At 37.5% G+C, this 23,454-nt stretch overlaps 1 protein-coding gene across 1 annotated transcript; it reads right to left on the reverse strand.

The window, feature by feature from the left end:
* Positions 1-8,033: 8,033 nt before the first annotated feature.
* On the reverse strand, positions 8,034-23,092 carry LOC125035276 (phosphatidylinositol 4,5-bisphosphate 3-kinase catalytic subunit alpha isoform-like). The gene is made up of 20 exons (XM_047627553.1): positions 22,915-23,092; positions 18,994-19,188; positions 18,657-18,869; positions 18,406-18,488; positions 18,019-18,145; positions 16,455-16,681; positions 15,949-16,188; positions 14,316-14,522; positions 14,035-14,173; positions 13,760-13,902; positions 13,390-13,578; positions 12,901-13,044; positions 12,434-12,558; positions 11,896-12,061; positions 11,175-11,403; positions 10,652-10,898; positions 10,273-10,390; positions 9,577-9,728; positions 8,902-9,007; positions 8,034-8,306 (listed from the first exon to the last, which is right to left on the reverse strand). Exons 2-20 carry the CDS (start codon positions 19,124-19,126, stop codon positions 8,151-8,153), a joined length of 3,144 nt encoding a protein of 1,047 aa, XP_047483509.1. The 5' UTR covers positions 19,127-19,188; positions 22,915-23,092; the 3' UTR covers positions 8,034-8,150.
* Between the last annotated feature and the right edge of the window lie 362 nt (positions 23,093-23,454).

The following is a 23,454-nucleotide window of genomic DNA, read 5'->3' on the forward strand; positions in this document are numbered from 1 at the left end:
AAATTGTAAAAGAGGAAGAGGGGAGTGAGTATATGTGTTTTAAGGCAAAAAGGAGTGCATACAGTTCTGTAGTAAGGACACTGGATTCAGGAGAGAGGGGGTATTTGAAAGTACGTGTTCGGAAGATTACTGCAAAACCAGCACCGGAAGTGGTTTTGGACCCGTCAGTGTAGACGTGAATACTGGAGGAATGAGTGGAGGCATGGTCAAGGAAATGGGTGAGAAGGACAGTAGGAGGAATATTTGATTTTGGTGGGTCAGGGAAGACAGAGGAGCAAATATGGGGGCAAGGTATAAGTCATGGAGGGACAGAATGGACAGAGAACGGGAGAAGTCGGAGATGGGGAAAAGGGGAATGGGAGAGGAGGGTATCCATGCGAGTGGAGAAAGGAGTAGGTAAACGTGGAGAAGAAGCAAAGGTAGGAAGTAGGGATCGTGGGATAGTTAGTTTAGTGAGGGGAAGTTGGTGGAATCGAGCATAACATCGGAGAGAGAGAAGGGCACGGCGTCGAGAGAGAGATGGCATGCTTTCGCCAGCTATTTGTTTTACTATTCCGGATTGTACGACGAAGACAGGCAGATGCTCTTTTAAAGGAGATAAGAGTTGATAGTTGATTTGGGGTACCCCGTTTGTAGCGGTAACTATTCCAGGCTGCACGTTTTACACGGAGTGCTTTAGTGCAATCAGAATTCCACCATGGAGCACATTTCTGAAACGGATGAGAGGGAGGATGGAGGGGTATGAATAGCAGAGAGTGAAGTGAAAGTACGCCAGTCGGCTCTATCAAAGCACCAGTGTGGGAAGTTAGGAAGTGGTACATATGAAGTTGGAGAAAGGAGAACTGGAAAGTGGTCACTATAGGGAAAGTGGTCTAGAACTAACCAGTGGAAATCTAAATGAAGAGAAGGGGAGCATAGAGAGAGGTCAATGCATGAAAAAGACTGCGTGCGTGTATCAAAGTGTGTGGGGCGATCTGTATTTAGAATAATAAGATCAGCTGTGGAGAAGAAGCGCTCTAGAGCTCGGCCACGGGTGTTGGTGATAGAATCACCCCAAAGAGTGTGGCGGCAGTTAAAATTACCAACTATGGGGAAAGGTGATTGAAGTTGGGAAATTAGGTTTTCAAAAGCAACGAAGTTAATGGGGTGGGAAGGGGAGAAGTAGACTGAAATCACTGTGATCCAGCGGCGAAGAGAGATACGAATAACTGTACAAGGGACAGTGGTTTGAAAGGGAGGTATGACATAAGGTGTTTTCTGGTTGATAAGTATGGACCAGAGATAAAGGGAGTGTGGGGAAGAAACAAAATGGTAATTGGGGATTGGTATTGGAGAATGTGTAGAAAAGTTTCTTGAAGGCATATAATGGATGGGTTATAAGAGGAGTGGATATGACGAAAGTCAGGTCTGTGAGAGCGGAAACCACGAATGTTCCAATGAAGGATAGTTATACTTTCGTTGATTTAGTGATAACGACAGTGATAAAGAGTGAGCGACATTACTGGAGTAGGGGGTAAGAGAAAAACCTCGTCGACGTGCTTCCTGTCTTTCTTCACGTAGAGTGAGTCCAAGTCTGAATCTGAGAGTTGCTACCTCAGACTCAGATTTGTAGGTGGGGCAGCCTCTATAAAATACACTATGGGGGCCGCCACAGTTTGCACATGTGCGTGATTGTGCAGAGCAGTTTGATCGAGTATGGCCAGGTTGAGCACATAGCGGGCATCTGGCTGTGGAATGGCAGTGTTTGGCTGGGTGTCCTAAACGCCAACAATTTTGGCACTGACGAGGAGGAGGTTGGTATGGTCGGACAGGTAGGGATTCCCCACCTATGTAAACATTAAAGGGAAGGTCATGTCTACGGAAAGTAATTTTGGCAATGTTAGTGGATTTCATACGATTTCCTCTGGGAGGAATGGAGTAGCATTGCACTGATGTCGCATCATAGTCCGTGAGACAGGCGAGTAAGTCATCTCCACAATCTGACCATTCTTTGTCATAGATTGGGCAATCTGTTGGGGAGATAGAGACAATTCCGGTGCAAGTATTGAGGGTTGGATGAGGTTCTGTAGGGATGGGATTACCACATAGATCAGTTAGTTTTGTTAATGCTATCGCTTGGTTTCAGATGTTACTGTGACGAGACGGGAGTGGTCGGGTCGGCTGGAAGAGGAGGGTGTTTTTAGAGTAGGGAGCTGTGGGAGGGATCACGAAAAATCGGTCCCATTTGGCTGGGCTAAATAGAGTATTTAGGATTCTTGTAGAGGTGGGGGTAGTAGAAGGGCGGGGGCGTGTGGAGGAGGGAGTAGTGTTGAGTGGGGGTAGTGTTATGGGGAGGTGGGCAATAAGGTTGTAAGGTAGTAAGTAATAAGGGGAGATGGGGTGGTTGATGAGAGTAAAGGTGTTGAAGTTGAGCATGTTGGGAGAGTAGAAATGTCTCCTGGGGGTTGGTTGTTGATTAGGGTTGATACTGTACTAGTATGCATTGATGATGGGGTAGTTGTTGCAGTGTTCGGAGCCGTGGTCAAAGGAGAGCCGGGATTGGGGCTATTTGACGAAGGGGCAAGCCTCATTGCCCTTAAAAGTGGGATTACGTCTTCATTATTGACCTTGATAAGCCTGGAGTATGTTGGGGAGAAAAAAACAGTCCACCCCTCAGGGTCCCCTTGAGGGGTAAGGGCCAGGTAAGGCAGGGGAATACCGTGCCCATGGCTCCCTCAGGCCATTCAGGACTGGCACAAAGTCAGCCTTTTATCCTTTCAGCACGGCTCTCACACCTTAGGAGGTGGATAGTAGAAAGGATTGGTGAAGGGACTGAAACGAAAAGTATGAGTGGAAAAAAGACCATGCAAAATTAGTTGAGTTGATGGCTGAGTCCCAAGGTTGAGGAGTTCCCCATCATTGGGTCTCAGTCTCTGTCTCCTAAGCCCTCCCACAACAACAGGCAAAGGACTGGGGGGGAAGGGAGGATGGGGTGACTGATAAAAAAAGGTTGTGGATAATGGACTAGTAGGCAACAAAGAGGGGGCAGTAGTTGCAGTGTTCAGAGTCATGGTCAAAGGAGAGCCTGGGGTCAGGGAACCGTGATAGTTTGAGTTGGTGGGGCTATTTGATGACGGGGCAAGCCACATTGACCCTAACAAGGGTATAACGTCTTCATTATTGGCCATGGTAAGCCTAGTGTACGTTGAAGAGAGAAAAGTCCACCCCTCAGGGTCCCCTTGAGTGGTAAGGGGTAGACAACTAAAACAGGAATACTGTGCCCATGGCTCCCTCAAGCCGTTCAGGACTGGCACAAAGTCAGCCTTTCATCCTCTCTCAGTAATACTCAAGGTTTCAGCTTCCACAGCTCTGTCTTTCACTATTTCTCAGTTTCTGTCTCTGCCTGTGTATCTGTCTCTCTCTTTCTCTCCCAAGCTGTCATTTTTTATATTCTAAAAAGGTAAATAAATAAGGTTTGGGCTACATTTCAGAGGATAAGGAAACACATTTTTTGGGGGGTGATTTATTGAATAAAAGTCAATGCGAAAAAGTATAGACTAGACTCTTTTTGTATATAATGGAAAGATAGAGGTGATTCAACTGCACAAAACATTAAAACATTAAAGAAAATTGTATGACACACAAACTCCATTTTTGTACAAATGATTCATCACATAATAATACCAATAAGTGACCTAAAAAAATAACAATTAAAATGATAATAAAAATTAATAAAAACAGATCATTACATACACCTAGATCTGTGAATATTTATAAACATTTGACCTTATTTGACCTTTTTTGCATAATTCAAAGTCAAGCTATAATTGTCTGGTTTTCTGTATTGGAAAAAAATAAAAAGACAGAGTATAAGGTCGGATGTTAGTGTGCTTGAATGACTAGTCTTATGATACTTCCAAATTGCATGAGAGAAGGAGGAAGACAAGAATAAAAGAGGAGTAAAAGGAAGAAAAAAAGAAAGAAAACGAATGAAAAGAGCAAAAAACATAGAAGGAAAGACAGCTAGACACAAAATGTCAGTGCATTTAATTGTAAAGTCATCAATGTTTAACAGTGGAAAAGTTACAAAAGTATTAAAATGCACTAAAACATCCACTACAGTTTCAAAATACCCTGCCTTGTCCAACCTGAATATCCTGAATCATATTACGATAAAGGTTCTGAACTCGGTTTGCTATTTCATCATGACTTTTATATATTCCATGCCAAAACTATCTGAGTTAACCATCAATGCATTTTTATCATTATCTTTTTAAAGTCATTTTCCCCCTTGCCCCACTCAGATATTTGTTAATCATAACTCCTATTCCATTCCTCAAAATATCACCAGTCAACATTCAGAACATATAATATAATATATGTATTTCAACACTGCTCTCAAACCTAGTAAGCTAACTTATATTTCAACATTCCTTCTTCATATTTAAAAGCAATAATGCCCTAGAAAAAAAAAGAAAAAAGAAAAATTAATGTCACACACTAGCCCAGACTAAGACTACAGTGCCTATTTAAGTAACACACTTTTCAACACTTGCCTTGTCAGAGTGATTAAAGTGAAACCTAAGTAAGGTGGCCTATCACTAACAAACAAAACTAACCACTAATGACCAAATATCTTCTAAGCTAGGATCAACCACACATCAAAAGAAAAAATGCACTAATGCTCACATATGCCCTATCTACTGGAGCTGTCCTAGAAGCTTACATTTTCTTTTCTAAGCAGAAATAAACATACATGCAGCTGTGTGTGGGTTGTCATTAACACCCTTGAAAGCTGAGGTAAACTGCATTATCATCATTATAATTAATATTATAATTATTATATTCCTCATTATTATTTCTTACATGCTACAATATCTTTCTCTGTTTAAATTTCTCAACAAAGTAGTCATTATCTGATATTTTTAAATGTTGTGTCTTTTCTTGCCTATCATGATCATTATTTTACCATAAAACGTTTGCAATACAATCATGCAGCATATGATTCATTACAGAGTAAGTACTGTGTATTTAATACAAAAGAAAAGAAAAGTATTTTTGCAAAGACAAGATACATTCTTCCCTTTTTTTTTTTCTTAATAGAATAGCATCATAGTTATTTGGGGAGAGGGAAGGGAGTGGACAAAAGGGGAAAGGCAAACTAAGAGAGGAAAAGAAATAAGAGAGAGAAAATTCTAAAAATTGATTTAATAGAAAAGGGGGCAAAAGCGGGTTCTAAAAGTTGTCAGAGGTCACACCTCAAGAAACATTATTCTAAATATTACAAAATTACAAAAAAAAAGAAAAAAAAAATGTCTAAAAGATATTGATCTATAAACAAATATTGATTTTCATGAATGTAATACTAAGTACAACAGGCCTACCAAGTGTTAAGGGTATTAACTTTAGCATACAGAGCATCAATATCATTCCTACTAAGTACAACAGGCCTACCAAGTGTTAAGGGTATTAACTTTAGCATACAGAGCATCAATATCATTCCTGCCATCCACACAACCTTTGTTGATTCATCAAGGCTAACTGCTCTAATGAACTTCTCCAAATCAGCAAAGAACTAAGAAATTATCATTATGTCTTTTGTTTTGTTTTGTTTAGTTTTTTGTTTTTTGTATTTCTACTTACATGAACATGGTTCTGAAGTTGTACAGAGAACTTCACTATTTTTTTTTTAAATTGTGCAATTTATCAAGTTTGTTTATAAGGATATTTGTACACAAACCTGTGGCAGAAAAAGTACAACTTGTTAAGACACAATTCCTATTAATATAAACAAAAAGAAAATGACAGTAATGATAAAATAAAGCAACACAAAAATGTATACACTAAAACAGTTAGGGTTTCTTATGAAGTATGAGAATAAATGTTTGTACACATCAGGTCATTAGAACAAGCTTCTTAAAACCAATGAAGACACATAAAATCTTGTTCTTCAGAAATTTGAATGATGTAATTTTCAACAAAATAATAATAATCACAACCTTTCTAGTTAATCATATTTTAACAGAGGAAAATAATGATCACACAAAAACTCAAGTAATAAGGGACCCACCAGAGTCAAGGAATAAGAAAAGGGAAAGAAGAAAAATCAAAATAAAAGAAATGTCTAAAAAAATAAGATAAGAGCAATGATACAAAACCATGCAAGGTTATACTTTTGAACTGCCTAAAAATTTAAGTCTTAATTTACCTGAATGAAGTCACATTCTCATTCTTTACATTCTATCAAGTCAACTTTTCTATCACTGGAATATGGAGATTCTAAGTGTACCTAACTTCTTCTTTTTTTAGCTCCATATACTACTATTTTTTGGTAAAATTGACAAATTTGTAAAGGCAAACACACATTTAGCCTAAAAAATTGCATGAATTCATCATAAAACAAATAATGGTTAATGTTAATCTTATAACTTCAGCATAATGAATATAAAACTAATTTAGTAAGGCCACAATTTGCATTCCTTTTTTTTCAAATGCTTGTTTTTTTGTTGTCTTAAAATCTACAATGCATATTCAGATGAAACAGATCAAATCAACACAAATGAGAATAGCAAGAACATTTTGGCATCCTGATTTAAGGCCACAATCCACATTCTTATTTCCTTATAAGCATCTTCCTTCACACAATGCAAATAAGATCCCTAAACAATTATCTTCCTAATCATCACAATCTTAAGCATCAGTATTTCCATATGCTTTTTTCTTAAATCATTATCCTCCTCCATTGTTTTTTTCAACAAAAGCCAAAAAGGACGAGATGGCAAGGAGTAAAGCAGAATAGAACCAATCACACCACTGAGTACACATTACAGCACCACTTGCTATATGCTACAGGAGAGAGTATGAAGTGGGAGAGAGGGCGGGGTGAGAATGGCGGGGAAAGGAGTAAACAGGAGTAAAGAAAGTAAAAGGTAGGAGAGCTAACCTGCACCTGGAATAAGAGAGTGAGTGAGTGCGAGAATGAGAGACAGACAGAATATGATATAGATATAGATAGAAAGAGCAGGAAGAAGAAGGATGGATCAGTGAGTCAACCTACTTTCTTCAAGATAAACAGCTCAAATTGTGAAGTGAAAATGCAGTCATTCCCAATCTACAAGACAAAAGTCATTCGTGAATCTGAACAATTATCCCTATAAGAAGTTTCTAACCACTTTTGTTTTTGTTTTCTTTACTAACAAAGAAATAAACAAACAAAAAGACATATACTAACACATCTACAATGGGGGAAAAATTGTGGAATATTATCTATCTGATTCCCTACATATGAATAAGGCCCATGACCTTTTCAAGAGATCCTTTTAAAAGAAATTTGCAAGTTCTATAAGAATTATTTCCTCATAAAAAAACAGGACCCTTTCTATATATATATATATAAAAATAATGGTAATAAAAGAAACAAGCATCACTTTAAGCTTGCAACCTGAAATCTACAGCTATCTGACCTGCCTTCATTAGTAGTGAGTAGATCTAAGCTCTCTCTCATCTCTTTTCTTCACTGGGTCAACCAGAAACTTTTAATATCTACTATTTTTCTTTTACAAAATGGATATTAGGTTCACTTAGGCTGCAGTCAAAAGAGATGGCTAGATCACTGTCAGAGTTTTCTTAAATAAAACAGTCATAGTGACAAGTGCAAGAAGAGCACTAGATTTGTTTACATATTACATGCTGATAATTTTTATTTTTTATAGTCATGTCTTACTTGAAATGACTCTTGATACTTAAATTATAAGAGGAGAAAGAATAAGAACATAAAATGAAAAGGACCAAATGCAATATGGGTAAACCTACCCTGTTCATAAAAAAATATATATGTACATGTACAAAAGAGAAAAGAAACAAATTTTTTACACCCTGAATCCAGATAAAAAATAAAATTCTAATTACTACATATTTGGTAAGCTCTAAGGTCCACAGTGAGACATCGTCAAAGTGGGGTTGCTGACATTCTTCTCATTGCAGCTTCAAACACAGGAAGCAAAATGACAAAAAAAAAAAAAAAAAAAAAAAAAAAAAAAAAAAAAAAAAAATTCTTGCCTGTCGAGTTATCGGTGAAGCAAACTTCGTCATCACAAGGCCAGTAAAGAAGGTTGGGGGAAGTTGGGTGGGGGAAGGAAAAAGATGTGGGGAGAGTGGGTGTGCAGACTGGTCTACCTGTGCTTGACATAATGGAAGAACCAGTCTATTTTGGTGGTCCAGGCACCATCATAGGCCTCACTGAACTGGTTCTGGAAGTACTGGAGGGCTTCCTCCTCTGTGGCCTCCACAGCCAGCGTCTTACGCAAGTAGGCGACCTCATCCTGGCTCTGTGATGGAAAGGAAAAAGGTATTCAAAATGCTTTGTTATCCCCATATCTAATTATGGTTTTCTTTATTAACCCATTGGCAACGGGTGTAGAAAACTAAAAAAAAAATCTACGCTCTGGCGAATCACGACCTTGAGCGTGTGAATTCGGTACATCAAGCCGAATCATTGTCTCGGGGCGCTTTGGCGCGCCGCCGTGGCGGACAGCCGCACGCCACATTTCAAGCATATTGTTATGACGCCTATAGGCATGACCCATCGGGAAGGGGTTAAGGGAATTTTTTTTCCCAATGCATTTCCGTTCATATATTATTTTACTATTATTATAATAGTAATAGTAATAGTAATAGTAACAGTAGTAGTAGTAGTAATAAAATATACAACACTATAAAAGTAACACTGATGATGATGATGATGATGATGATGATGATGATGATGATGATGATGATGATGATGATGATGATGATGATGATGATGATGATGATGATGATGATGATAATGATGATGATGATAGTAACAATGACAATAACAATGATAATGTTCATGATACTGATAATTTTCTTTCACACATACAACAGAAAACACATCCCACATACTTGCAGCTCAGACATTCCCGCAGGCAGCAGCAACATGAAGAGGTTTACAATGAGGCGATAGTGTTTACGCAGTGCCAGATATGCCTTTCCGCACAGCACCTGGAACCTGTTGAAGAAAAAACAAAGTTAATAAACAGAGATCTACTTAACCTAATCCCAATGGGCATGAGGTGTACATACGTGCTATGCCCACTGTGAGTACTTGTTTGATTGTTTATACACATAGATGGCTACACTTGTACTAAGTCACCAATGAGCCAGTTACGAGTACTGCCTGTCTCGCACGTTTACCCTTTTCTTTGATTTATGAAAATATTTACGTTATCTTATTTTGCTGTTACTAATGTTTATAACATTATAGTAATTATAATGTTTATAATAAAAATAACACCATCGATATTCGTAGCACTAGTAAAAAATACATTTTTCCCACCAATTCAAATCAGGTAAGGTCACAAGGTCTACTAACTGACTCCTTTGTGGCTAAGCACAGAGCCATCTATGTGCAGAGACATATCACAAAAAATATAGAAAATGAGCACAGCATTTTCCCCATTTTTTATCCATTTTCCCTGGCAGCATTGGATTAAAAGATATTCTATTTAAAAGAACAAAAAAAGATTAAGAGAAACAACTATAACAATAACAATAATAAAATCTACAATGCATCCACACCTCTGGAACTCCTGACTCTCCTTCGCGTTCTCCTCCCCCTTAGCAATCACGCGCAGGAAGTCTTGCGTCAGGACGAATGGTACTCGTTCCCGGTTGATGCCAAACTTCTTCTTGAAATTCCCCAAGATGTGGCCAAAGTCAATGTGGAAAATCTGTTGGTAGATATGGTGAGTCAGACTGATATCTATCTATCTATTTATTGTTTCTTTTCTTTTCTTTCAAGGCAATCTTGCCGGCAGAAATGGTACAGATATTGTGGATGAACATTTCAGGTAGGCAAGTTTTCCATTCTTCTTCTCTTTTCTTTGTTTCTGTATTCTGATCATCTTACAAATGGGAATGGTACAATGGGGACCATGCAGGTACTATTGGTACAATTTATTTTGGGGGTGTCTCTAAAAGTAATGGTTCTTATGATGTCTACTTAGGATGTAGTTATCATTATCATATTTTATTATGGTATCAAACCTGTTATCAAAAACAATAAACAAACTTTCTTTGCAATAATGATAACATAAATAAATATGTAACATGGATCAATACTTGAACACTTAATATTCCTTTAATAACAGGTTTAATAACATAGTCATCATCAGAAGTACAATACACAAAAAAAACAGTTATTATAAATCCCTTACTGGTAAAAATATGTTAAATACTCCCTCTATGTTCAAGGTAACTAAGACTAAAACCTACCTGGCCATCCTGATTGATCATGATGTTGTCTGGATGTCTGTCCCCAATGCCTAAGACAAATGTGGCCACACAGTACCCAGCACAGGAACGTGTGAAGTTGTCAATGGCTTGGTCAAGCCTGTTTGGGGAGATAGGATTATGTTATCTTGAGAATCAGAGGATTGAGGATTTTGCTATAAAAAAATATCACTTCTATACTTTTATGCCAAAAGACTAGCTCTCCTTCTCCCTAGCCTCCTCCTCTTAATCTTGTTTCTACCTCTATCAAAACCTATTATCTTATCTCATTTTACCCCCATCTTCTACCTCTACCTTCTCCACATCCTGCCCTTCCTACTAACTCTCTACCATCCCAACATCCATATCCCTTCCCTCTTACCTGAGTCCCTTGTTCTTGTCACGGATCCACTTGAAGAGCTGTGAAGAGTCCACCTGGATGGCCCCCAGCTTGGAACTTCGCTGAATACTGTAGACTGTCTTGGCATTACGCACCATCTCAATGAGACCCACCTGTTTGCCCGTGCTCAGGCAGGAGTAAGGGGTCATGCCTAGGTCAAGCCCCTCCATGTTCCACAGATGAGACATAATACCAATGGCCTGCAGGGTGAGCATGTCCTGCCTCAAATCTGTCAGGGTTGGAATCTCTTAAGTCAGTGGTAGGGATATTGATGTTCATAGATTGTGAGAAAGGAAGAGGAAAAAAATCAATGATATATAATTCTCAGTTTTATAGGGAAAAGTACCGGTTTTACATTTCCTTCTTCGCAAGTCCATCAGAGGACTGAAAGCAGACATTTTATTTAGTTTTGTTTTTCATATCAAATCACTCATGCCTATTTGCACACATACACAGAGAAAGAGAGATACAGACACACAAACACAAAATATGAAGAACCACCTACCATCCCCACTCTTGAAGATGATGGCATGGGACAGCCAATAGTGAGGGGCCATTGGATCAGGATTGTCCCACACCAGGCAATAAGGGCGACGGGCTGAGTCTAGGACCTTGCATTCCGAGATTCTCAGGCGCCCTAGGGAGTGGCTGGGGTGGAGGGGGGAGGTAAGGTGTTGGAGGGTGGAGGAGTAGTCAGGTTCTGCTAGCTGCTCTCTCAGGAACCGGGTCTTCTCCTGCCAGAGTGGGTAAAGAGAGAGTTAACTGTTGTAGGATATTTAAACTTTATCATTTGTATCGGTATAAATTTATGGGTTAATATAAATAACTCTAAATTAAGACAAATGTATTCACTACTTTCAAGAATAATTACTTACAAAACTAATGGAGAAAAAAACATTAAGATATCTAAACATGCCTGGTCATTTGTGTTTTAGTGGGCAAGCAGTGGTCCCATTCATTTGGGCAACCTATTTTTAAAAACCTGTAATGCATTAAAGTGAACATGCAATCAAAAGCAAGCAGAAAGATCACTTTTTCACCTCATTGCCTTAAAAATACATATAAACTGCAACCAAAATATAAAGAGCTAGTTAAATGTATGTTTCCCATGCTCTTACATTTCAGTAAGTGGCTGGCTGCATGCAAACCACTGTACATGCCTCAGTGTGGCAGACATGAAATGCCATTTTGAATGACAAAATTGGAACTGTTTTTTCTCAACTTACCCTATTGGTGTCAGACCTGTCCTTGATAGCCTCACCAAGCCGAGTCAGCTTGTCAACCACCTCTACTTGTCGTGTGACCGCCTTCAGACTAGGACCCAGACCGCGGCAGTAAGCCTCCAAGACTGCCAGGGCATGAAGGGAGCAGGGCCAGAAGTTAATGTCAGATCTGCAAAGGAAGTAGGGGGGAAATTGTAGGTAATGCACTCCAGTTGGCACTAAATTTTGAATCTGTCACCAGCTGTCTTCACTATGGACCAATTCAGTGTACCTCATCACTGTATTTAGTAAAAGTGTAAACCTAAATTACAATCTGGTCATTCATGGTCTATAACCTCAGCTCCGAATAATGCCTTAGTATTTTCTTTACCAAAGCCAGCCATTTCTGTCCAGGAAACCCTTTTTTCTTTTCTTTTTCTTTTTTTCTTTTTTTAATATTCCTACATCTGTCATTTTGTCTAAATGACAGGTTTTACAGTCTAGCTCAAAAGTTAAAAATATCCGCATTACTAAGCCTAATATACTTTAACTTAACCCTTACCTCAGCTGCCAGAAGAAAATCTGTCCAATTTTGGAGTTTGTCAGTGCTTTCCTTAGTAAATATCGGAGAAGGGATGAATCCAGGTAGGATTCGTTCTTCAGAATCTGGACTAGTTGCAACAAATACTGAAAAAGTAGAAGAAATTAAGTAAAAATTCTTGGAGATACTGATATTTTTCAACTTCATTATTTCCTTTCTATTAATCATTCAATTCATGTGCATTATTCTTTAGTTTATAGATTAGGATTGATGCTAACAACATGGTTTTAAAATTAATGCAAATAAAAGAACAAGAGTAAAAAATAAAATAAAATAAAAAATAATAATCAATATTCTTATATAATAGTAACTAACATATAATACTGATTAACATTTGACAACAACAACAATCATAACAATAATAGATAAACTAACAGGGCAATGATATCAATACCATTCAGGATATGAAGCTAATAAAAATGAGTTACCTGGGAGAGCCTCTCATCTGGAAGGCCCTTGTCGAGGGATTTAACTGCATGCTTGCGGACAGTCGGGTCAATATATTTACACTGTAGCAATTCGAGGGCCACTTCAGGAGATACCAGTGGCCACTCCTTCATCAGTAAGTAAAGCTGGATAAAAAAACACCAGGAGTTAAAAGAATGAAAAATAGTTAATAAAATAGTAATAGCACATGAAAACCACATTGTTTTCTCTAATGAGAAGCCAGGTCATCTTCTCTCCAACAGTGAGACAATAGAGTTCTCACTCAAAATCTTCATGTTCCCAAATCATGTACATGATGTGATTAAATATATTTCCTCAAAATAAACTTCAGCAAATCCTAATTGATGGAATTCCACCTTATAGAAACATAGATATCAAATTTACAAATGCACATGCACACACTCCCACACATATGTACTAGCACACACAAACACGTACAGTCATAAGGACCAATACTGTGCTCATCTCACCTGGCTGACATGGTCACGAGAAGACCATCTGACAGCATCTAGGAGCCTAGGCAGTGAGTCGGGCACTGAGAGGCACAGTCTCCTTCTGGACCAGAGGAGCTCCTTGTCTTGCTCACTCAGTTCACTCAGAGAGTCACGTGCAGCAATTTCCTTGATTTTCTCTAAGTCATCCTGGCTGTCCTCTTGGCCCTATCAGAATGAGCATGTGGTTTAAAATGCTTGCAAATAAAATACAAGAAATCACTTTTATATGCATACCAAGTTTATTTGGAGAAGGAATTACATTCCTAAAATATACAGTTGGTAAGTACAGAAATATTTTGAAACATAAAATCCACTCTTCACCCAAACAACAGAAAATAACATTTACCTGGTCCTTTGGTTTTCGTTCTAGCTTAATAATGTAGCGAGCATAGTCCTCCATCTGCTGTGTGTCAGGAAAGGTTACTTGCTGGTTAAAGCGCCTCTCAAACTCCACCTCAAGGCACGTTGTGTCATTGGCCAAAGTTTGACCTATAGGTAGAAATGTGGGGAGAAAAAAAAAAAAGAATCATAATCATACTCATTCTACAATACCTCCTCACCACAAACCCAACATAGACAGTCATAATGAAAAACAACAATCACAACCTCCAGTCAACTGACCTGTTGCACCAAGAGGGTTCAAAAGTGCCTCAAAACCTCTGGGTGGTGGTAGCATTGCAATTGATACCCTGTTGTGGACCAGTTGACTACGGAAATCAAAGAGATTGATGTTCCCCCAGGCCAGCATACAGTGTTCCTGCTATAAGGATGGAAGAGAAAAGATAAGAGCTTGCATTAGGATGAGATAGATCTGGTAAGGTTGCTTCTGATGATTATTTGCAGATGTTGGTGAGTTTGCAACAAACAAAAAACATAAAGTAAAGCCCTAAAAGCCCACACACCATTTTCTCCTTCTTCTTTTTCTTGTCAGTCTGCTTCCGTTTGGAGCAGATGGAGAGACAGAGACGTGCTCCTCTTGGGATCTCCTGGATGGGAAGCTCAAACTGCAGCCACTCCTCCCAGTTGGGGCTGCTGCCAGGCACATGCTGTGTTTCCCGCACTGTGCACAGCTGCTCATCCCCATGGAAAATGCCTGATCGCACATATATCTGCAGTATCAAAGGGAAGTAATAATTTTTTCTAATATATTTTCATTAATCTTATCTTCATTTTAATGTTCTCCCTTTTTAAAGAGAAGACTTGGGGTGGCATTCACAAAAAGGTCTTTGACAGGGGGAAAAAAAAAAAGTCTTTGACACCTGATTTTTGTCTGACTCAGCCGAATTTAAAGACAGGTCTGGAGGTGTCCCATTCACGCAAAGACTGTCTTTACATTATCCTTTTGAGATGCCAATAAAAATCATGTAATTTTATAATTGTTGAAGATAACTATACATCAATAATGATATGGAAAAGTATCATGCCACTTTTTCACTTATTGCCAAAAACGTTCATTGAGCCATTTCCACCATGTTTACTGCAGTTTTCTCCTAGGTAAGTACAGATAGTGCTACATGCCAATGTAGAGGGTACTATGTAAACATATAAAATGTAATTGATATGAAATACTATAGTCATTATATACTAGAGATTTAATGCAATAGCAATTTTATTTCATTATATTGGATTATAATCACAGGGTTTTTTAAAATGTAAATATTAGTTCTCATTAACCCATTGCCCCCAGGGAAAATTAATAAAAAATGGGGAAAATGCTGTGATCATTTTTTATATATTTTGTGAAATGTCTCTACACATAGATTGCTCTGCCTTACCTGATTTCACCTTTCTTTGAATTGGCAGGAAAATGTAGTTTTTACTAGTGCTATGAATATCAATGGTGTTATTTTTATTATAAACATCATAATTACTATAATGTTATAAATATTAGTAATAGCAAAATAAGATAACGTAAAATATTTTCGTATATTAAAGAAAGGGTAAACCGGCAAGACAGGCAGTACTCATAATTGGCTCATTGGTGATTTAGTACATGTGTAGCCATCTATGTGTAAAAACAATTAAACAAATAAACTCACAGTGGGCATGGCATGGACACATAACATGCCCATCACGAATGGGTTAAGCATTAACATTGAAAAGTGGCAACTGTGCAAGTCAGAGATGAGGTCACTAAGGACAGTCTTTAGACCAAGTTATTGACATTCTATGACAATCTTGGAGTCAAAGACTGTTTTTAGGCCAGTCCTTAAATCTGTCAAAGAAAATTCAATGACCTTTCAAGGAATACTGCTGCAGGTTTGCCAAGTCCATAATTCTCATAAAGATGCTTATCAGAAAATGATAAATATATATAAAAAATAGATATGAATCAGCCCTTACGTATTATAGCCAGTATCTAAAACATTAGATACTGGAATCTAAATAAATATGCATCAGATATCATTCCCCTGCCTTAGCACTCACAAGAACATCTAAAACATCCCATCATAAGAGAAATACATCAAACACCAAACTGGAAACCCTTCTGTAAAATAGATGAAAAAAATAAACACAACTCATCTTATAACTGACCTTGTGTGCCTCCTTGACATTGACATATGATGCCCAGAGGATATGCACCTTGAGCCTCCCATCCATACTGGGATGCCAGAGGGACAAGGGTGATGCAGGTGCAGTGTTGGGCATGTTTCCAGGTGTCCTCACATAAGTAGGCAGCACGAAGTCGAACTTGGTGAGTGAAGCATACAGCTCTCCACGGGAAACCATAGACAACTGTGGGGTCTTGCCTCTGGACAGCCACACACGGACAGTCTTGAGGGGGGAAGAAATGTAAATAAAAAATCTGAATATATATAAGAAATGCAAAAAAATAAGCAAACCAATAAAACAATTACTGGAGATAAAGAAAAGAAAAATAAGTGAAAAAAAAAATAAAATAAAAAAATAATAATAAAAATGATAATAATAACACCAATAAAGTGAAATTCCCAGATGTTTGGAATAAATGAACAAATATAAAATAAATAAACAAATAAATAAGACAAAGAATGATAACAATAACACTAATAAAAATTTACCTTGTACTGGGTGATGGGACGACTAGCCAGGAGGTACTCATTTGTGCCGCAGATCTTGAGTGCATGTCTAGAGGACTGCTGTGAAGTGGTGAGGGAGCCCAGCATGTCTGGTGCCGGGGCCAGACGTGTGAGAGCCTCAGCTATGATACCGTCAGGGTAGGTGTCCCATGTGATACGCACACTTGTAGACTCTGAGGTCCCTCTCCACACTGTCACTGTCAGGTAGCCTTGGGGAGGAGGAACTGTTTTAGTGGCACTTCTCAAAACAAATTGCTACAGTTAAAATTTACTCAAACTTTGAGTAAAAGGATTATTTCTTGGGAACTAATGACTACTTTCAAAGTACCCTCATGAATTAGGAAATGTGACTATTAAATGACTCTGTATCCTCTTGTTTAGTTTGATAAAATAAAGGAATACTTTCAGTCTACCTACTCATGCTGCTTTCCAAAAGGCATTAAGGCAATCACACTTTTTTATGAGGGCAATTCAAACACATCATCAGGAGGCTCATATCTATGTCAGTTTCTTGCAACATTCTTTTCTTTCTTCATTCTTCAGGTTCTCCTTCAACTCTAGACTGACTGAAAATCGACAAAACCTTCACGGATTCAGGATTTTTCTGTGCCTTCATGTTGATACTTTTCTGCAGCAGCAATGTTTATTAAGTAAAAAATGATAGGTTACATGGTTGACACTGGGAGAGAGGACCTAACTGGTGAGAAAACATTAGAACATTTACAGGTTCTTTTGCAAAGGAAAATGGTTGTTGATAACAACTTAATGCTCATTATAAACACTGAAATATACTTGATATTCTTTGGTATCAATAATAGAATTCAGTGAACTCTAGTTTTAAAAGAAACAACATTCCTTTAATTTTTACAGTAGTATAATATTTCCCATGGAGGAACTCCCCTCTGTCCACAAAATGCCAAATATCATAATAAAGATAAAAAAAATTACATTTAAAAACTGCAACATTTTTTCTAGATCCATTTTCTTTTTCTTATCATTCATGTTTATTAATGCTGTTGCTATCTACTGAAATGATCAAATACGTACATGTTCCATTTCATTTCTATTCCTGTTTGTTTACGACAATTACCACCGAGGATGTTGTAGATGAAAGTTTAATCAGCCAAAAATGTATCTGCAGGACTATTTAACACTATAATTCATCATAAAATTCTTGATACAGCAATTTCAGAGAGAAACTTTATGAGAACACAATTTTACAATGATTTATATAACTTATCAACTTATCACTAATTAATATTAATTTTGAATACTTTACAAAGTTTTGAAATTCCAGCACCTTCATGATGTTTATGATATATACCACGAAACCCATGATAATCACATAAGCTCATCGCATAAGCTCCACAAAGTCTATGAATATGCCCAATATTCACATTCTAAAGGTTTACAAATACATATACATCTAATATACATACTGCAATACACATAAAATTACCATCCAATCCAATCAACAAAACTGCAGATCCATAAACCTGAAAAAAAAAAAATCAAACCCAAATGAAAAATTAAAAACATTGTGTACCTTCGTCTAAGTGTTTCTCAATGGACCTCGGTAGGTGTGGTGTGGGTTCCAGCTCAGGTGGGTGTTGGTAACATGCTAATGACTCAAGGCCACACTGCTGCCTCACCTTCACCGCTTCACTCACCACCTGTAGAGGGGGTTGTCGCTCGTTAGTGGGTTAGTAAGCTTTAGTGGTCTCCATTCACATGCACTCAGCCAGATTAAGGATTACTTCCAAGTAGCAGCAGTTGGTAACTATGACTGATTTTAAGAGCATCATTAAATAATAACAAGAATGTCCTTAGTGGTGCAAATGTATAGAAATATATACATGAGATCTATGTTTCATGTGAAAAAGAACTAGAAGGGGAAGTAATTGAATAGGATAAATCCAACTAAGTTTCTCACCTCTATGATATTCCTCCTAAACTCCTGCAACTGCAGCTGTTTAGCATCATCAAGATCATGAACAGAACGCCCAATGGCCAAGCCTTGAAGAAAGAGAGTAGTATTATCAGAAAACTTATGAAGACATTATCATCACAATATCATCAGCAATGATGGACTGATAAGCATACAAGATACAGTAATCATCATCTCAGACATTCAGCAAAACAAAACAAAGTCAGACTGAGTCCAACTTCCCAACATGTACTCACTGATCTCATAGTTGAGGACCTTCTCCTCCTTGCTCCCACGTGGCTCCACCACCTTGAGGATTGGAGAGAAGAGGCGCAGGTCGCAAAGCCGTTTGGTCTCATCCCAAAACTCCTCCTGCTCTGCATCCTGTGTCACGCCAACTAGTACATACTCCTCGGGCTGGCCCAGCACCCGGTACAGGGGGTACTTTTTGGCCTCCTGCCAAACCTCGACTGCAAGGTAAGACAGTGATTGTTATTGTTTTTGCTTGGGAGATGGTTAATAATTGGATACAAGATCAAGAGTTTTAGTTATTAGTCATATTAATCATATATAGAGCTTAAGCAAGACACTCACCCTTGAGTTTGCTAAGGGTGATCTCCTTATGGCAGGTGAGAGGCACAATGATGCTGTTTGGCAGGAGGCAGTCGAGGATGATGCATGGGGACATCTGCGGGCAGCCCCACAGCTCACTGCACGAGGGTGGCATGGTGGCTCCACTGTAAGGATTTCCTTCTTATGTTTTGCATGGTGCAGCTTCCTAAGTCATATCTGAAATGAAGACATCATGTCTGACTTATATACCAAATGTGTTCAATTTCCCATTTTTTATTTCTCTATTACTTCCTCATTATCAGCATCTTTCTGATCCCCTTTTTTGCCCCTGATATCCTATCAATCATCATTAATGTTTCAACACATTATGTATATTATCACTGTAGGCCTACAATGAAAAAAAGAATGAGAAACTGTTCACACTATCCTACAATCTGAATTTTTTTTTTAACAACTTGTAATGCTGGCTACATCACCAAATATTGCCCTAACAATATTGGCCTGAATGGATTTCTCTCATTACTGTTCTTATAAGCCTGAAATATATTGAAATTAAAATTAACTACTAATACTCCTTGAAAAGGGCCCTGATAATAGGGTGGGCACCAACACTGATATGGGTAATATTTTAGATGTGTAATATTGAAAAGAAGTACTAACTTAATTTTGGTATTTCCAACTCAGTTCACCCACAACAGTCACCTTAAATTTTACATGTGATACACTAATATATGTAAACATCTATACTGACCAAAAAATAGTCGAAGTAAAGATTACTGATGAAATATTATCTGGCATTCTAATGACAAAAATTTGTGAAAATCAAAATCAAAATCATGTAAAAATCTAACAATCCATTGAGGACAAGTGTCAATGCACAGTTCAGTGATTCTTAACTTTTCTTTTATCAAGACAAAAGAAAATACACTTACAGTCCACTTGATCAGAGGAAACTCAATGATCCACTAAGTTAAGTAGTTCACTCATTTTGCTACTGGTGCATGAAGTGTAAGTTACACTGCATGGCTGTGTAGTAAGATCCCTCACATATATAATTTTACCCCAGTGGGATAACTTTACTCAGAAAAGATATGAATGAGAATTAATACCTTTAAACTACAACAGATGCATTGACCATTTTTATTATATCTACATAAGAAATACATGGCATAACAAAGACATAATTGAAATTAATCAAATACATCTCTTGTAGTGTGAAGATGTCTATTCTCATTCATACCTTTTCTACACTTGCCACATTGAACATGGGTCATTTAACTTCATTCCTGGCTGAGTATTGTTGACCTAGTTGATAGTTTATTTTTTTGCCTGAGCTCAAGCATCAACCATGTGCTAATGCTCTGTGTGGTTTTGAACGGTTCTGAGATAACATATACAGCACAGGAAGTTCACATATCATACATTCTCATGCAGAGATGCAGTAAATATAAGAACTTTGCCTCATATAGATGTTGGTTGTCTCTGATCAAAATCTACTATAAATTGACAATAAATCAGTAGGGTTGTCGGTCTATGCTGGAGTGATGGTCACCAAGAGGCCAGGGTATGCACTGATGTTTTCTAAGCATCTACCAAATTACTGCAGTCAATGTTACTGTTACACTCATGCATTCACATCTTATGCATTCAGGCACTGACCAGAACTACCTTCACACCTATGGAATCTTTAGGAAAAAGCCAGCAAACCTCAACCACACAATATATTCTAACAAGACAGAGTTTATAGACCTTCCTGGTAATTTATCTTCAAATAAAGAACCTTGCCACAAAATATGTGGGAGACGTATGCTGGTTTCTGCCAAAGACTGCAGTACAGAGGTCACAGTAACAATTTGACACTGCACAAATACAGTAGCACTTAAAATTGTAGGCCTTTGGTGCCTGTAGGGTTTTACACCATATGACTTCATATAAGGATATTCTGCTCCTAACTTAGATGATTACCCCCGACATGCCAATTCTCTCTTTCAGTTTCTATATCATTTCCCAAGCTTTTTCAAGCATACCTCACTGAAGTGAAACAAATCAGCTGCAAAATACTATCCAAAGGAATAATATATTTCAACAAATGCTTTATAATAACCACTGAAATATCCATGACCATCATTTATTCTACATACATCATGCTAACTTAGTATGTGCTTTATCATAACTACTGCAACAACTGGAATAATGATACACCATCATGGACATGATTAATGAGAACCAAGTGCTACATGTCATCATATATCTTGGTATCCTTCACCAGGAGCTCATTATTATAGCACCTTTCCTATGATCAAATGGTCTTTTGTTTGTATCTTAACCCAATGCCGCTGGGGAAAATTAATAAAAAAAATGGGGAAAATGCTGTGCTTATTTTCTATATTTTTTGTGAAATGTCTCTACACATAGATGGCTCTGCTAGTGCTTAGCCACAAAGGAGTCAATTAGTAGACCTTGTGACCTTACCTAATTTGAATTGGTGGGAAAAACATATTTTTTATTGATGGTGTTATTTTTATTAAAAACATTATAATTACTATAATGTTATAAACATTAGTAACAGCAAAATAAGATACATTTTCGTAAATCAAAGAAAAGGGTAAACGGGCGAGACAGGCAGTACTCATAACTGGCTCATTGGTAACTTTGTACAACTGTAGCCATCTGTGTAAAAACAATCAAATAAGTAACTCTCAGTGGTCATAGCATGTACATACTTAATGCCCGTTGGCATTGGGTGTAGAGATGAATTGTTGCATCTTAATATAGCATAATCGAAAAAGATTAATAAATAAAATCAGAGCCTAAAAGGATTTCAAGGGATCACTCTTCGTAAGAGTGGTTGTTATGCGGCACATGTTATGACAATTCTCCACCGGGTTATACTTTCCAACTAAATTCAGTATAGTTTCAGTTTCACACAGTCATTTGGTAAACCTTGCCTGTAATGGACAGAATGATGAAAAATAAGACACTTTTCATTTATAGTATTTCTTTCATAAGTTAAAGATAAAAAAAGTTCTGCAACACATAATACTTTGGTATACTTTACATTTTGATTGTACTAACATGGGAAAAATCTAATGATACTCCAAAGTGCAGGTCAAGAACATCAGAAATGAAGAAAATAGGTTATCCCAAATGCTGCACCGAGTCCTTGGCGATTGGATGGGGGTTTGGGGGTGACGCTCCAGGTCAGAATGGTTTTTGGCTCAATGAGTGGTGTTTGCGATGCTCAAGATTGGCTGCAGCAATAGGGATGTGGCCACTTCATAAACAGTTAAGAACACTTTCACTTATATCATTCCGATAGGAAACAATTACAGACTCACATCGCAAATAACTGAAACTAAAAATAATAACTGCAAGGTTGAATGACTGTGTGAAGCCCAAAAATGACCCTTAAATCTTACACTTCAAGGTGGAAGCCGTGAAAGAGCTTCCAAAATAGAGCAATATCTGAAAAGGATCAAGACAAGATGAGCATGGTAGTTTAGGTGCAAATTCATTATATATATATATATATATATATATATATATATATATATATATGGAACAAGATTTTGTTGACTGAATGCTATTACCACCATGCCTTTGAAAACAGATTCCAGCAACACAGGAACACAGCCAGTATAATTATGAAAAAATAGCTCCTCTTTAAAAGCCACTGCATCCATCTGTAAACATTAACTGAAACATCCACATGAATTAGCTCTTTTTTTCAAAAATCTTCCTTACAATGCATATATTCCAGTGACAAAAAGACAAATCGGTTGAAGTTTTACCAACAACGTAGTATCAATAACAACAGAAACTGATAAGTGCATGTGAAGGAAAATCATAAACATTCCGCGCCATCACTAGCTTTTAACAAATACTTTCTTAACTCTAGCATGAGGAGTAAAAATAATAAAAAAAATACTAATAATAACATACCGTCTTTATCTAAGCAAATTCCGCAGATACACGCGTCGATTTCTCCCAATTTCTACATAGAGGAAACCGCAATAATATTCTCATCTCGTCTGGAACAATGTCATCTTGCCACACTCCCGAATTAAAGCAAAAAAGTACGAATAGCGAGAGAGAAATTTGAAATGTTGAATTTACTCCAGATTGGCGTAAACACAACACAGCTGTCCGGGAGCCAAATGAGAGTCTTTACTATTCTTTTGTTCTTTTTGCTCAATATCAAAGTCCTATATCCTAAATGTTCGTTTTCAGTTTTCGAGGTTATAGGATATTTCTTTTATATGTTTCTTAGGAGGTTATTTTTTTTTGTTTTTAGGTGTTTAAAAAAAACAATTTAGATTTTAATTAGAATGAGTTCTGGTAGCGGAAAATTTAAATTTCTATCTCTTCGCGAGGTGTCAATATTGCACTGGTAATATTTAAGATAGAATAAATGCAATATAAGCGATCTGAAAAAATCGTTATGCCATAACTGTTATGTTTTCATAAACACGCGCAATATGA

The sequence above is a fragment of the Penaeus chinensis genome, chromosome 19 (genome assembly GCF_019202785.1).
Source record: "Penaeus chinensis breed Huanghai No. 1 chromosome 19, ASM1920278v2, whole genome shotgun sequence".
Taxonomy (NCBI): Eukaryota; Metazoa; Arthropoda; class Malacostraca; order Decapoda; family Penaeidae; genus Penaeus; species Penaeus chinensis.